General features: G+C 27.2%; 1 protein-coding gene across 2 annotated transcripts; it reads left to right on the top strand.

The window, feature by feature from the left end:
* The first annotated feature begins 12,780 nt into the window (after nucleotides 1-12,780).
* Nucleotides 12,781-13,887, top strand: LOC108320982 (ethylene-responsive transcription factor SHINE 2). 2 transcript variants are annotated; one of them, XM_017552589.2, is made up of 2 exons: nucleotides 12,781-12,963; nucleotides 13,150-13,886. In XM_017552589.2, exons 1-2 carry the CDS (start codon nucleotides 12,881-12,883, stop codon nucleotides 13,649-13,651), a joined length of 585 nt encoding a protein of 194 aa, XP_017408078.1. In that variant the 5' UTR covers nucleotides 12,781-12,880; the 3' UTR covers nucleotides 13,652-13,886. The 2 variants fall into 2 exon arrangements, with proteins under 2 accessions (XP_017408078.1, XP_052736531.1); XM_052880571.1 differs by having other exon boundaries at nucleotides 12,785-12,963; nucleotides 13,130-13,887.
* The last annotated feature ends 1,259 nt before the right edge of the window (nucleotides 13,888-15,146 follow it).

Raw genomic sequence — 15,146 nt, 5'->3', positions numbered from 1 at the left:
TTTCTGTTCCAGATTTAAAAATGAATTCAATCACTACTAATAAATTTTGAATTAATTTATATTTATAATGCAATATTATCTTTTCAAAATCTAAAGATGAATGAATTTACGAGTTTTCCTTATATACTACGAAAACACATGCGTTGTATCTGTATTTTTTTAGATATCTAAAACATGTCATAAGTCACCATGTTTGTGTATGTACATTTTTTAAATATGTATAATATATTATATTATGTATTGATAATATTTAGTTCATATAAAATTTAAAGAAGTGTAACTAAATTTTTAAAATAATGTAAATATTAAGAATTGTATATAACTATGGATAAAGATATAAATTCTTCTTCAAAACTCAATTATAATTAATAATTAATTAGTGAAGAAAATGTTAAACTAAAATATAATTTTTAAATTTTTGTAATGTTAATAATTTAATGAATAATTTAATGTTAATCTATATTTATATATAAAGATGATTTTTTTTTCATATTTGTTTTTCAATTTTACCTTTTAAATAATTATTTTATCAATATTATATTTTAAGTGAATGTTTCTTTTAAATTAAACTGTTTTTCCATTCACTGTTTTTGAACTTAACAATTTTTCTAACTAAAAATAATTATCATTTATTATTTTTAACATTTTTTACATATAATTTTATCGTTTATAAATAAATTAATTGAATTTAAAAAATTACAATAATAAAATATTTCAAAATACGTACACACAATCACGACGATTTCTGTATTTACGCTAATTATTAATAAAGAGGACTTCCATTTATAATTTTATTATCATCACCATTTTAGTGTATATAATATATTACCCTTTTCAATTTATCTCATTTAGTAGTTAATTTCTTTAGATTTTATAACTTCCTTTTAAACTCAATTAGCTACTTAATAAATAAAACTATCTATTATAAAATTTATTTATTTTATAATTATTTTATGAATTTTATTAAAAAAATTAATAATATTTTTTATTTTAATAATTATAGTAATTTTTATATTTTCTTTTTATAGAAGAATAGTAAATACAAAATTTGATTATCACTTATAAATAAAGAGGTTTGCTAACTTATGTGATGTGTACTAAATTTTAGTTCACAAAAATATCTATATTTATAAAAAGAAATACATATTTTAAATATATAATTATTTTAATAACTTTTATTTTTAATTTAAAATAAAAAAATCAGAAATTATTTAAATGTTCTTAATCTTATAATTTAAAATCTATAATATATTATAGTATTTTTGTCAACTAAAATTTATTATATTTTAAAAGATTACATAAGTTAATTCCATAAATTAATTATTAAATATTAATTATAATTTAATTAATATTTAAAAATAATAATTCTTTATGAGTCACAGGTCAGTCAGTCAAAAGACGTGAGAAAATCTGTTACAGACAGAAGAAAACATGAGTAGTTGTTACCTAAATTTGCATTGCCACGTTTTGACCTTTTCAATCTAAACAATTCGTGTTTGGTATCCATCTTTATTAGTTCTATTTCTTTCTCCTTTACTTTTCTTTCTTATCTTGAAATTTTTATTGTTAGTTCTAATTGTCTGATAATTATGTCGTGACGTACAAGGTACACATGTTTGATTCTAGATTGCCCAATAACGTGCAGAAACTCTTAAATATTTATTCGATTCTCAGTATATTTATATTAATATTTATGAAAAACCATATCAATATTAATCATTCTTGTATTCTTAACGGTGTGTTCACTTAAAGGTTAAACACTGTTTATAAAGGAAAGAAAATGATGATTTGCAAGGTAATGATTGTTCATTTGTGCTTATTTGCGAGCAAAGAAATGCGGTAATTTGTAAGATGAGACTCTTTTTTCCATCTCGCTAGCACGAGAAGATTTGTGTTGATTTCCTTACAAATACATATGTGCTCTCGTGTATTTGTTAACTACCACGAAGGAAGAAGCGTGTATACATTGTGCATTCACGAGTAAAGAAGAAGAAGCTTGATGTTGAGGACAGATTGATGGATGAAGATGAAGATTGTTGAAGAAGAGTTTGTTCAGGGCCGTGTATTCGATTCCACAAATGTGGTAACCAGTTCCAGTGGTGAGAAGAAAATGAACATGTAGTTGTATTCGGTTCCATCTCGCCTATCCGGTTCCACTCCTGGAAGAAATTGCACAGAAGGCGTATTCGGTTCCACACGTTCTTGTATTCGGTTCCAGTGAATACTTGAGCATGTTCTAAGCGTGTATTTGGTTCCTAGGTGCAGTATTCGGTTCCCATAACTGCATTCTTCCTCCCTCGCGTTGATTCCTTTTCAAAACCGTGTAAACGTTTGGTTGATGCTTTCGTGCATGGCTGATGCGTGTTGCAAGTTGTTGGCGTCGTTGTAGAAGATCATTTTAGCATTAATCAACATCACATTTCAAATATTGTAAACTAGGAATCAATCACTATTTTCCCAATTTAATTACAAGAAAACCTTCCCAAATGAATCACTGGAAGAAATTGCCACATAAGGAGACTCCACATCCTTCTTCAACCTCTTGCTCCCAAAACCACACTTTCTCCTCTTCTGCCCCAAATCCATCTCATTCACTTCACTTTCCTCATTAGTAGCAACTTCTTTCTCCAGCATGTCACAACGCTCGCTGCCTCTCTTCATTAAAATCGTTCGACAACGATCGCCGTGCCGGAGGAAGCCTTGCACGGGAGGTCGGCCTCAAAGGCAAGGCCGGTGGCACATCCTTCTTCTTCTCCTCCTCGTCCCTCCGCCGAAGTGAATCCAACATCTCCTCCAACGAGCTTCTCGCCAACGAACATGGCGAAGCTGACAACACCATAGTTTCCTCCACCTCACCAACGAAAATCACTGAAATTTATCAACTTTGAACCCAAATTTGGAACCCGACAGAAATTTCAACACCCTCACTTCGACTTTCGCCACTACATTACCGAAAGCCACAAAATTGAAGACAGACTTTTGAGATTCAAATCCCTGTTGGTTGGTGCAACAAGAGTTTCTAGGGAATGAAAATTTCCAATTGCATATTGTAGAAGGACTAGGAGGTGAGTTGCTATGTGTAGCTCTTCCCTCGTCAACACATGGACCTGGTTTTTTATTATGTTGACAGCAAATTATTATTACATTGTTGTTACTGTAAATAGAATATTAATATTATTACATTATTAGTATTTTAATTATTATAAGAATTAAAATATGATGTAAAAAATACAACGTCAACAAAGTAGAATTAAAATTTAACTTTAATATGCTGTCTTATAAAAATAATTATTTTAATTTTTTTTACAATTCCTCTCGTGATTAAAAATAATTATTTTAATTTATTAAATTACAACTTTTTTACATTTTAAAAATTATTTTTAATAATTATTTTTAATTTTTTACTCTTTATAAACATTTTTGCAATTAAATATAACATTAATAATTATCATTTTATATTACTTTAATAATTAGGGACATTTTGATAATCTTTAATTTCTACTAATTAAATAAATTTTTAAAATTTGTCACATTAATCAAATCTTACACTAATTCTTACCAACTTTACTTCCAAATTCACTTTCAATTACCTCCAAATTCACTCAAATAAAAAATAAAAAATTTATCCTCAAATCCATTCAATCACTCCCCTCCAAATCATCTCCTCCAAACACCCTCAAGGAAACAAAACCTAAAAGTTGTTATATACTATGAATTATATTTTTGTGGAGCGTAAAAAAGTTTCGGTCCAAAGAATTAAAAGTTGTATTGGTATATCTGTCACACCGAAATTGAAGTACCAGTACATCATAAATATTGATATTTGAATGATAATTCATCATAGCAATATCAGCCCGAAAAGCATAATATTTACAAAATAATCATGTAACTTTAGTTTCAACATCTTATGCTATAAAAAAAAAAAACTCCAAAATGCTACTTAAAATCTAATACTATGTAAATATATAGTTGATGTACTGAACTTGAATAAGATGGTTCATACAAAATTATCAAAGTAAACCCTAGTATAACTATATACATTCATCCAAAATATAACAAGAAAATCAAGTTTCACTAATACAAAAACAGCGTACAACGTCGAATATTTTTAGTCTTTCACGTCGAATTTGAGAACAACGTCATATTGAGAGACGTTAAATTGACGTCGAATTTAAAACATTCGACGTTAATTTAACGTCGAATTTTGTCAATATACAACGTTAATTTAACGTTGAATTTTGTCAATATACGACCTTAATCAATTTTTTTTTATTTTTTTTTAATTAATTATAATCCTTTTTTACAACTCTACGAGACCTGAAAAGCATAACTATGAATGGTAATATATAATCAACAACAAATAACAATAACAAACAAAAAACAAGTTCAATCAAACAACAAACAAATTCAAAAAATAAGTTCTTCAAAATAAAAATGAAAACGAAAATTAAACTTCAAAAGGTGGGTTCATCGGAATAAAGTGTTGTCACCAGTGAAAGAGAAAGCAGAATGCGCCTATGAAGTACAAGAACACGAAAATAATGGGTGAAAACAAAATGAAAATCATACCTAAAGTAGTTTATTAAGATTACGTGTAATGGTCGTCAAACTTCGTTCGAGAAAAGTTTGAGTAGAGAACTATTTTTGCACTAGTGTTCAAAACTATATTTATTTTTTTACAAGCTTAACTCGAGGAACTACATTAATAAATATGATCATATATTAATATAATCATAGTAGGGTTCCATAAATCACACGTAAATTTATACTATTAGAAGGTGGGTCCGATAATGGCCCGATAGCGGGTGGAATAGAAGAATAGAATGCCCACATAGAACTCGCTAGGATAGGCTCTAACCATGGCTTTGATACCATATTAGAAGGTGGGTTTTAATCCTAACTCAACTCCACAAAACCGGCTTGTAAGGTGAGATTTGCACCTCACTTATATATTATAAATTGGTCTTATCTCTAGTCGATGTGGAACTTCCAACATATACCATAAATAGATATTTGTTTGCTCCTTCTAGAATACCTGTATTAAGCATAATCTAACAAAAATTAACATCTTATACCTAAAACAAGTATAGTATTTGATGCATTAGTTATGTTACTTCTACTTTCATTCAAGCAAGGTATAAAAGAGACAAACAAGACACGCTGCCTTGCTCAAGATATTGTAGTGTTTCTTAAGTGAAGTATCGTATTTCTTGAATATGATGGTATTAACTTGTATATTAACAACATTTTCCTTTAAACAAATTTAAAGAGAAAATAAAATAAAATTAAAAATCTTGATAAAGATTTAATTATTTATATGAATCAAAAATTAAATTGATTCAATTTAATTTCACTTTACTATAGGATAAAAATCATATTTATCAACACAATAGTGTCATAATTATCTTTAAAACTTAGAGAAAGGGAATGGAAAGAAAATAAAGTTTAGAGAAATATTTTTTTAATAAAATAAAAAATATATAATTTATTTATAAATTTTTTATTTTCTACTACTAGTGATCGTTCTTGTGTGTATGCATTTTTAAATATTTTATGTAATTTTTCTGACTCGGTTAATTTATTCATAAACGGTAATGTGAGGTGCTAAAAATGTTTAAAAATAATGAATAATTAATAAAAAAATATATAAATTTTTAGAGTTATAAAATTATGAACACATAAAATAGAAAATGTAAGTTAAAAGATTTAAATTAATAAAAGTAACTAAAAGATGAAAAAATGTGTGTTAAGAAAGTATTATCAAATCAAATATAAATTAATTTTAGTAAAAAATAATCTTAATTTGAAATTACAACAAAGCGTAGAGTATTATCAAATAAAATTAAAATAATTTTTAATAAAAAGTTTAATTCAAATTCGAAAGTATAACAAACTCCAAAATATTACCAAATAAATAACTAACTTTTAGTAAAAAAATTAATCTACATTTAAAAAAATAAAAATCAGTTCAATAATTTGATAAAAAAAAGAGAATAAAATTGAAAGGTGACAGTTTTGTAGAATTGTTCTTAACAAATAAATTAAAAATTATATTATTAAAGATAAAATAGAAAAAGGTACAAATATACGTCAAAGTGGTGTATCCTCTTTATATATAAATATAAACTAGTGAAAACACATTTGTTAAGTGCGCATGTATATCCATTTTTTTCTTGTGATAATAAAAAGAATAAAATTATTATTATTACTATTATTATAATTATAAAATTAAATGTAAATAGTTTTATAATTTTTATTTACTTTGTAGGTAACTTTTTATTTTAAAAAAATTGTAAGTTAAAAAGCCAGTGAATGGAAAAACGGTTAAATTTAAAAGAAACAATCACTTTAATTATTTTAATATAAAAAAATATATATATCTAAAAAATTATTTAAAGGATAAAATTGAAAAACAATTGTGAGAAAAAAAAATCTTTTTACATATAAGTATAGAAATATTTAAAATTTATCTTTATTAAAATATTTATAATTATATTGACAGAATTTCATAAAAAGAAAAATTATGAGTAAACATATGTGAGATACATTCAACAATTTAAACTTATAATTATATATCTTTCCCGTCATTAGGTCATATAACAAATTATGTATAAGATAAAATTAGACACAAAAAATGTATCCTATTATGAAAATCGTTTCCCACCTATAATATTTTTCCATAAAAAAATGGCTAATATACAAACCCAATTAAAATAATGGAATATTTTAGGGATTGAATTGAATTGTGATGAACATGAGTGAATGTAGGTTGTTGAGGATGAAGAAAGAATTTGTCAACATATTAATTGTGTATGTTTTGGATTGTTCTTTACCATAAAAACAAAAACAAAAACAAAAAATAGAAGCCACCCGTTGAAAATTTAAAGTCCACTTTTTCGTCTCTTCCAACAATAAATTGAAAAGCACCACAAGCTCCATCCATGGACACCTGTGTTCTTGTGCCTTTGCAAATAAAGTAATAAAATAGTCTAAGGATGATGAATCACCTCTTGCTTAAAAAAAAGTTCAAGTATCAAATCTTGTTCACAAGATTAAGAAAAAAGTAATCACACTTTTTTTTTTCTATATTTTGTTTAGTCAAATTGCAATTTTGATCAATTTATGATTCTTAACTTGTTTTTTTTTTTTATATTTTTTATGCTATTTTAGTTCCTAGATTTATAAAATTTGTAATTTGAGTCCAACCCTTAATTTATATATTTTAATATGTTGTTGTGTTTTAGTCTAATTAAATTGTAAATTTAGCATATCTATTTAAGATATAATTTTAAATACTTTATAATTAATTAAAATGTAATGTGTATAGTCCAAATACTCCAACAATTTATGAAGAACTCAAACTTTTGGTTGATTATATGTCTCAAATCATCGAATCTATCGTAAGGTATTACTTAATTATCTTGTTTAATTAAAATTATATCAGCATGGTAATCATTAAAAAAAGTCCGGATTATTTATTAATTTTTTATATTTCTTTTTTCTGAACCTTTAAATGATATGGATATTTTAAAAAAATTCATATATTTAAAAATTAAAATCAATATCATTGATATATTTTTTATAAAAACAATATTAAAAAATTAACAAAGAATTGAAATTCTCACTAACACACACTAGTGCAGAAAAGACTTATAATGTCACATATTATACGTCCGACCCACACATATCCAAGGTAAAAAATGACCCGTGACACTTCTGTAAATAAGTTAATGTTGTAGACGTCCGACTAAGGTGGTCTTCGACGTCTATATTGACGAAAACGTCAACTCCTCCCAGTCTGACGCCAAAATGTGGTAGAAAATAATTTTTTACAGCTCTCACTAGTACAAAAACAGCGTACAACGTCGAATATTTTTGGCTTTTCACGTCGAATTCGAGAACGACGTTATGTTGGGAGACGTTAAATTGACGTCGAATTTAAAAAATTCGATGTTAATTTAACGTCGAATTTTGTCAATATACAACGTTAATCAAATTTTTTTTGTTTTTTTTAATTAATTATAATCCTTTTTTACAACTATACGAAACCTGAAAAACAGAACTATGAATGGTAATATAGAATCAACAACAAATAACAAACAACAAACAAGTTCAATCAAATAACAAACAAGTTCAATCAAACAACAACAACAAACAAGTTCAACCAAACAACAACAACAACAGCAAACAAGTTCAACAAAAAAACAACAAACAAGTTCAACAAAAAAACAACAAACAAGTTCAACAAATAAGTTCTTCAAAATGAAAACGAAAACTAACCTTCAAAAGGTGGGTTCATCGGAATAAAGTGTTGCCACTAGTGTGAGAGAAAGCAGAATACGCCTATGAAGGACAAGAACACGAAAATAATAAGTGAAAACAAAGCGAAAATCATACCTAAAGTAGTTAATTAACATGCATTTGTATCAAATGAAAAAAAGATTACATGTGATGGTCGTCAAACTTCGTTCGAGAAAAGTTTAGGTAGAAAAGAGGGTCTCGCGCGCTAAGATGAAGTGAATGAATTTTCAATCTCCCGCTCAAATTTTAATTGAATTCACTAACCTTTTGACGTCTAACACTAAGACATTCGACGTTTTATATCCTTTTACATCGAATTATAATTCTAAATGACGTTTAATAATTGCATTAACTTTCAAAATTATCACCGATCATTTTTAACGTTGGCTATTGAGTGGTTAGACGTTGAACGCGTGACGTTATATGTTGTTTTTTAACTAGTGTCTTAGATGTCCGACTGGACAGACCCCGACATCTCATGGTGGCAAAGAATACCAAAAGTCATTTTATTTCGCAGTGTAGACATTTGGGCCCCTATGTTGGACGTCTGATATCTCTATAAACGTTCAGGCCCCTATGTCGAACGTCTAATGACCTGACAGGTAGGTGAAAAAGTGCCATGTTCCATTGCTTTAAACGCTTGGCCCCCTATGTCGGACGTATGATGTCTCTATAGACGTCTAGGCCCCTATGTCGGACGCTTAATGACCTAACAAGTAGGTGAAAAGGTATCTTATTCCATTGCTTTAGACGTTCGGGCCCCTATGTCAGACGTCTGATGTCTTTATAGACGTCCGGGCCCCATATATCGGACGTGGATAGCCTTCGCCAAAATTAATTTTTTAAATACACATAGACGTTCGGGCCCCATGTTGAACAGAGGACCAATAGAAGTGTACTGGGATAATAGAGTATTTGGCATCCCCCCATGTCCCAATATATATCACATTCAATGATGCACTGAAGATCATTGGGGAGATAGGATGTTGAATATTTTCATCCTTCAACTATGGTGCATGTAAGATAGTTGATTTTGTCTTCCATATTAAACTTATTTACTTTCTTAGTTTCTAACAACTTAACTTTGTTGTTTTAGGTACATGGACACAGTCATTGTAGACCAAGGTCAATCTTCCATGTACGGATTTGTTGAACCTCAGACCATTCAACCTTCTTGTAACACAATTGAGAGCAAACAAAAGTATTTGGAAACATGGATGGCTGAGTCAAATAGAGACATATACTTTGTGCCATACATTGATGGGTATGAGTTGCTTTATGTAAAATTTTATTAAAGTTTTCTTAATTAGTTTACTAACTATTTATGAATCATGATAGGTCTCACTGACAACTGATGCTCATCATTCCCAAACAATGTAAAATTGTATGGTTTTGTTCGCTACACAGAAAGATGAAAAATGACTTGAGAAACATGCTTCAAGGGTAAGTGTTTCTCTTTTTATGTTTCAAATTCATTTTGACCTTCAATTTTTATGATAAATATAGTTATATAAATATTACCTTGTGTTTTCAATGTAAATAGAGTAATAGGTAAAAACTGAGGTCAACTAGTATCCGTCCTGTATCCAAAGGTTATAAGTCATTTATAGTTCTAATTTATTTTACTATTTATTGAATGATCTAAATGCTTGACAATTTAGTTTGTCATTTTAGTGTAACAAGCACTTAGATTCATGGGAATGTGGCTACTATGTCATGTCTTGGATTAAGACCATCATTCGAGCTGTCATTACAGATAACTGGAATGAGATAATGATGCTTAACTTATTTAGATTCTTAGTTTCTAACAACTTAACTTTGTTGTTTTAGGTACATAATGCATCTTTCTTCATTTTGCAGCGCTTCAAGAGTACATCTGCTATACTAGTGGACACAATTAAGAAGATAAGACAAGAGTTGACAACTTATCTTCTGTAAATATGGACTTAGATAGGAAGATTTATTATTGTTGTTCAACTTATTTACATTTAGTTTAACTTTAACTTTTGATAGTTTAGGTTTTAGATTGTTGTTTAGTACTTTGTTAACTTCAAATGAGTTTATATATTATATTATAATGTTTTGGGACAATTTTCTGCTTTTCAGGTGTGATTTTATTGCAAAAATAAATCAATTTTTTTTAAGAAATACCCACTCTGTTAATGCCACATCAGACGTCTATAGATGTATGTCAGTGTATACAGAGACGTCTAATGAATTACAGAGACGTCCAATGAATTACAGAGGCCAAACTTGTTCCAGGGTCTTAGACGTCCGACTTGTACATTTAGACGTCAGATCGGTACCAGGTCGGACGTCTACATAGACGTTTGACTATATGGGTCAAACGTCCTATCAACATCACCCATATAAACGTCGAGTATAGGTTGAACGTAAAAAGCCCGAAATAATGAATGTTTAAAGTGATTTCTACACTAGGGAAGTTTAACCCTAGTAAAATATGTATTGAAATGTTAGATTATATAAACACATTATTCACGTATGATTTATTATTCTCATCTCAATAAATTTACTATAAAAATTTAAAATCTTATGTAAAATTTTAAATTTATTGTCCATAAAAAAATATAACGAGAAGAAGAAAAGAGAGACCTAACTAAAGTGTATCGTTATATCCACAAAAATAAAGTTAAAATGGGAAAATTTTAAATAGAAATAATAATAATTTAATAAATAAAGAATAATATTAAATCATGTAATGAATTTGTTACAGGGTCAGAGTTGAAGTTGAACACATAAAGTCAACGTACTTGCCAACATCATTAAATCTACCCACAAAATAAGCGTTGCATGCGGAACTTAAATTGAAAATATATTTCAATCATTTAATTTAACTATTTTAAAGATTTAATATATTGAGGTTTATTTTATAATTAATATGGTATACATAATATAACTATTTTTTTAATAATAAATGTTTTTTAATGTATCAAAATATTTTGGTTTACGATAAGTTGTTAATATAGTTAATATATATATATATATATATATATATATATATATATATATATATATGTGTGTGTCCAAATTTATATTTTTTTTTAAATTAATAATAAAATATATCCAACTTTTTGTGATTTTTGTCAACATTTTTGAAAGAAAAGCAATTATATATATATATATATATATATATATATATATATATATATATATATATATATATATATATATATATATATATATATAATATGGACATGCACTAAATACTCTTACTGTCTTAAAAAAAAACATTCCATTATGATTATGTTATATTTTTTTTATTGGTAGATTGAAAGTGAAGATAAAAAATTTACTATTATTTTCTTTTTTTCTTTGGAGCACAGCTAGAGCTGTTAGAAAAGAAACCCTACCAGTGTTGCTCATTTATTTTAAGTTGTTAAGAAGTCAGGGACTTATCCTAACGTAGCAGGTGAAACCTTTAATGCATAACTGTAAAGCTCCAAAAAGAAATTCTAAGGAAGATAAAAAAAAAATTAACTTCATGCAATTAAATGCTTTAAAAATAAAAAGGATTAAATCAAATAATATGTAAATCTCTCTTAATAAATTATATTAAGTTCTACCACCACATTAACACTTTTTTAATTATTTAAAATACACTATAGCAACATTCCTTACAAATTACTCTAATCCCGTTAATTACTTGAAAAATAGTTCATTTTCCACCTATTCAATATTACTTTAAATATTAAAAAGAACTCGAAATGTTTTTTTATCAGTTATTAGTGTAATTTGTCCTAAATTTCTGAAAATATACTAAATTTTACCTTTCATTAAAAATTCTATATATATATATATATATATATATATATATATATATATATATATATATATATATATATATATATATATATATATATCCTTTAATGCGGGTAACCTAAATATATTTCGAAATATTATTTATTGGTGTTTACGGATATTTAATAATAAATATTAATCCTTTATTTCCTTGGTAGACAAGGGTGCATGCTCTTCATAAAGGTTAAAGGGATGGATCTCGTTAGATCATAATCACAAAGTGAAAAAAAAAAAACTATGATCAATTAGAAAATATTCATGATCAAATATGTTGAGCATGAAAAATAGGAAATCCAATAACTTGTTTAAAAATAATTTTAACTTTATTTCAACTTTAAAAATAGTTTACTTAAAATAAAATTTAGTCATATTTAAATAATCTAAACTAAATATGGCTTTAGTATCTTTAAAAAATACATTTAGAAAACATATATAATTAAACATATCAAAGGTAAAAACGGAAAAAGTTTAAAAACATTAAGTTGAACCTAATTTCAAAAGGTTAATTTAAAAAATAAAATTTATATTATATTATAACGTGCTGCATCTCTTTGGTAATATTGTGTGACTAATTATTAGCCAGACTTTCTCACCAAATCAACCGACAATCTATATAAGTCTGACATTATCAGAAACTGAGTCTTCAACGTTTGTCATTGTTGTATCTCCACCCTTATATTAATTTCATGCAGCATCTTAATTACCTCGTACTTAGGTTCTCTTCATTCTAAAGTACCCTTATTTCCCACCACACAGAGCCATGGTCCAAGCAAAGAAGAAGTTCAGAGGAGTGAGGCAACGCCAATGGGGCTCATGGGTCTCAGAAATTCGTCACCCTTTGCTGTAATCACCCATACTTCCTACTTTCAATTTTAACCTCTTGCAATATTATGTACTAAACCTTCTAAAAGTATACATTTAATATGAAACATTAAATTATTGGAAAGATGTTATAGTTGTAGCATGAATTCAGTTTCAGGCTGATGAAAGTTTATACATGCATTAACAGAGATGGTTTTGGATGAACAGGAAGAGAAGGGTGTGGCTAGGGACATTTGAGACAGCAGAGGCTGCAGCAAGGGCATATGACCAAGCAGCCATTTTGATGAATGGTCGAAATGCCAAGACCAATTTCCCCACACGAGCATTGAATGAGGCTGAAGGTTGCACCAATTCCACCGTCTGTGAGGACCCTTTTTCGTCTCCGAATGTTCTTTCTGAGGATCTGAGTAGAAAACTGAAGAGGTGTTGCAGAGACCCTTCTCCATCCCTCACATGTCTGAGACTGGATGCTGACAATTCCCACATTGGAGTGTGGCAAAAGGGTGCAGGAGCACACTCAGACTCCAATTGGATTGTGAGGGTGGAGCTTGGGAAGAAACGTGCAGAGACTGAGTCAGGTGTGTCAGAAGGATCTACACAAAATGATGGTGAAGAAGACGAAGAAGATAGAATTGTGATGCAGATGATTGATGAGCTGCTTAATTGGAACTATCCATGTGCTGGTTCAAGTATAATTAATTCACCTTAGGGTTTGAAAAAATGAAAATATAAATATACATAGCAGCATGTCCATTTTCTTCTATCTTTATCATATGCTTTTTCTTTGGATTGTGTAAGATGGTTATTGACAATCTCATCATAGTGCTAATATGATGTTAATGTATTGGGATACAATACAATATACATGTGGATAAATCATTCAGAGAATTTAATCGATCTCTGTCTATTTGATGGATACCTTTTAATATGTAAACAATTTGAAAAAAGAGGGTTAGTGAAATTTAATTTGAGAGGTATTACTAAATTTGGACGAGTTCAGATAATTAATATTACAAGAAAATGTTAAATTATTAATAGAATTTTATCCATTAAAAAAACTTATTTGCACATCAGAATTTATTTATTGATTTTAGTGACAAATTTTAAAATTTTAATTACTGATAAATATTTTTTATTGATAAATTATAATTTTTATAAAAATATTTATCGTTAATGAATTTGTCATTATAATTTATTAATATTTTATAATGTTTATTATTGATTAATAGATATTTTTATTGATAACTTTATTCCTTAATAAAATGGATGGTTATGTTATTGTTTTGGACTTTAATCATAAAATTTGTTATTAATTAATTTTTTATTGGTAATTTACTTTTTTAAAAAGTTGTTGGTAATTGTATTTTTTTAAAATTTATCGATAAGTTGTTAAATATGAGTGATATAAAAAAAAAGTCGAAGGCAATTAATGCGACACCAATGAGTGACAAAAGAGATGATAAGAAGAAAAAAAATAACAATAAAAAAAGTGAAAAAAAAATTAAATCACAATACTTATTAATATTTTAGTTATTAATAAAATTTATTAATAAATATTTTATTGATTAATATTTATTAATAAATTTTATTCACTAATTAAATTTATTGACAAATATTTTTTCAATAAATGTTTGGATGTCAATTGATTTTCTTTGTTTGTAAATTTATTTTTCTTGTACTACAATGTTTTCAAAAATTGAGTTGGTGTATCTGATAAAGAAGTGTCAAAGTTGTGAGAAACACCATGGTGATATCCACCTATTTAAAGTTTTCCAACACTTAAACCTGTAAAAGTTTAGAAAGTGATGGATATGATAATATATTGAATAATGAAAAAAAAAATCAATGAGTACTCCTTATGGTAAATATCTATATTTCCATAATTATGTAAAACACATTCCGTTACTTTAAATTTTTGGTAGATAATCACTTATCATATTATATCGAAATTGTTTGGTAAGATGAATATCTAAGAATATGATTATTTACGAATATTTTGGAGATCCACTCCATGGATATCGGACTCCGACTATCTCGTATAGTATCGGGTAATATTGTTGATAAAAAAGTAAAGAAATGCTGAATGAACAAAAATAAAAATATTGTGTTAATAGCATCATTACTTAAATATAAGACTAATAAATATTATGATGATAAATGGAAAATAAAAAATTATATGGAGATGGCATAGCAGGTTGTATTTA

This window comes from Vigna angularis, chromosome 7 (genome assembly GCF_016808095.1).
Source record: "Vigna angularis cultivar LongXiaoDou No.4 chromosome 7, ASM1680809v1, whole genome shotgun sequence".
In the NCBI taxonomy this organism is placed as follows: domain Eukaryota; kingdom Viridiplantae; phylum Streptophyta; class Magnoliopsida; order Fabales; family Fabaceae; genus Vigna; species Vigna angularis.
Note: the sequence above shows the minus strand (reverse complement) of the source record. Positions and strands in the feature narration are given on the sequence as shown.

What these genes read in the sequence shown, in the direction of transcription:
- LOC108320982 (XM_017552589.2), top strand. Translation starts at nt 12,881, where the DNA reads ATGGTCCAAGCAAAGAAGAAGTTCAGAGGAGTGAGGCAACGCCAATGG. An exon ending in GAAATTCGTCACCCTTTGCT is followed by an intron (nt 12,964 to 13,149) that starts GTAATCACCCAT and finishes TTGGATGAACAG; the next exon opens with GAAGAGAAGGGTGTGGCTAG.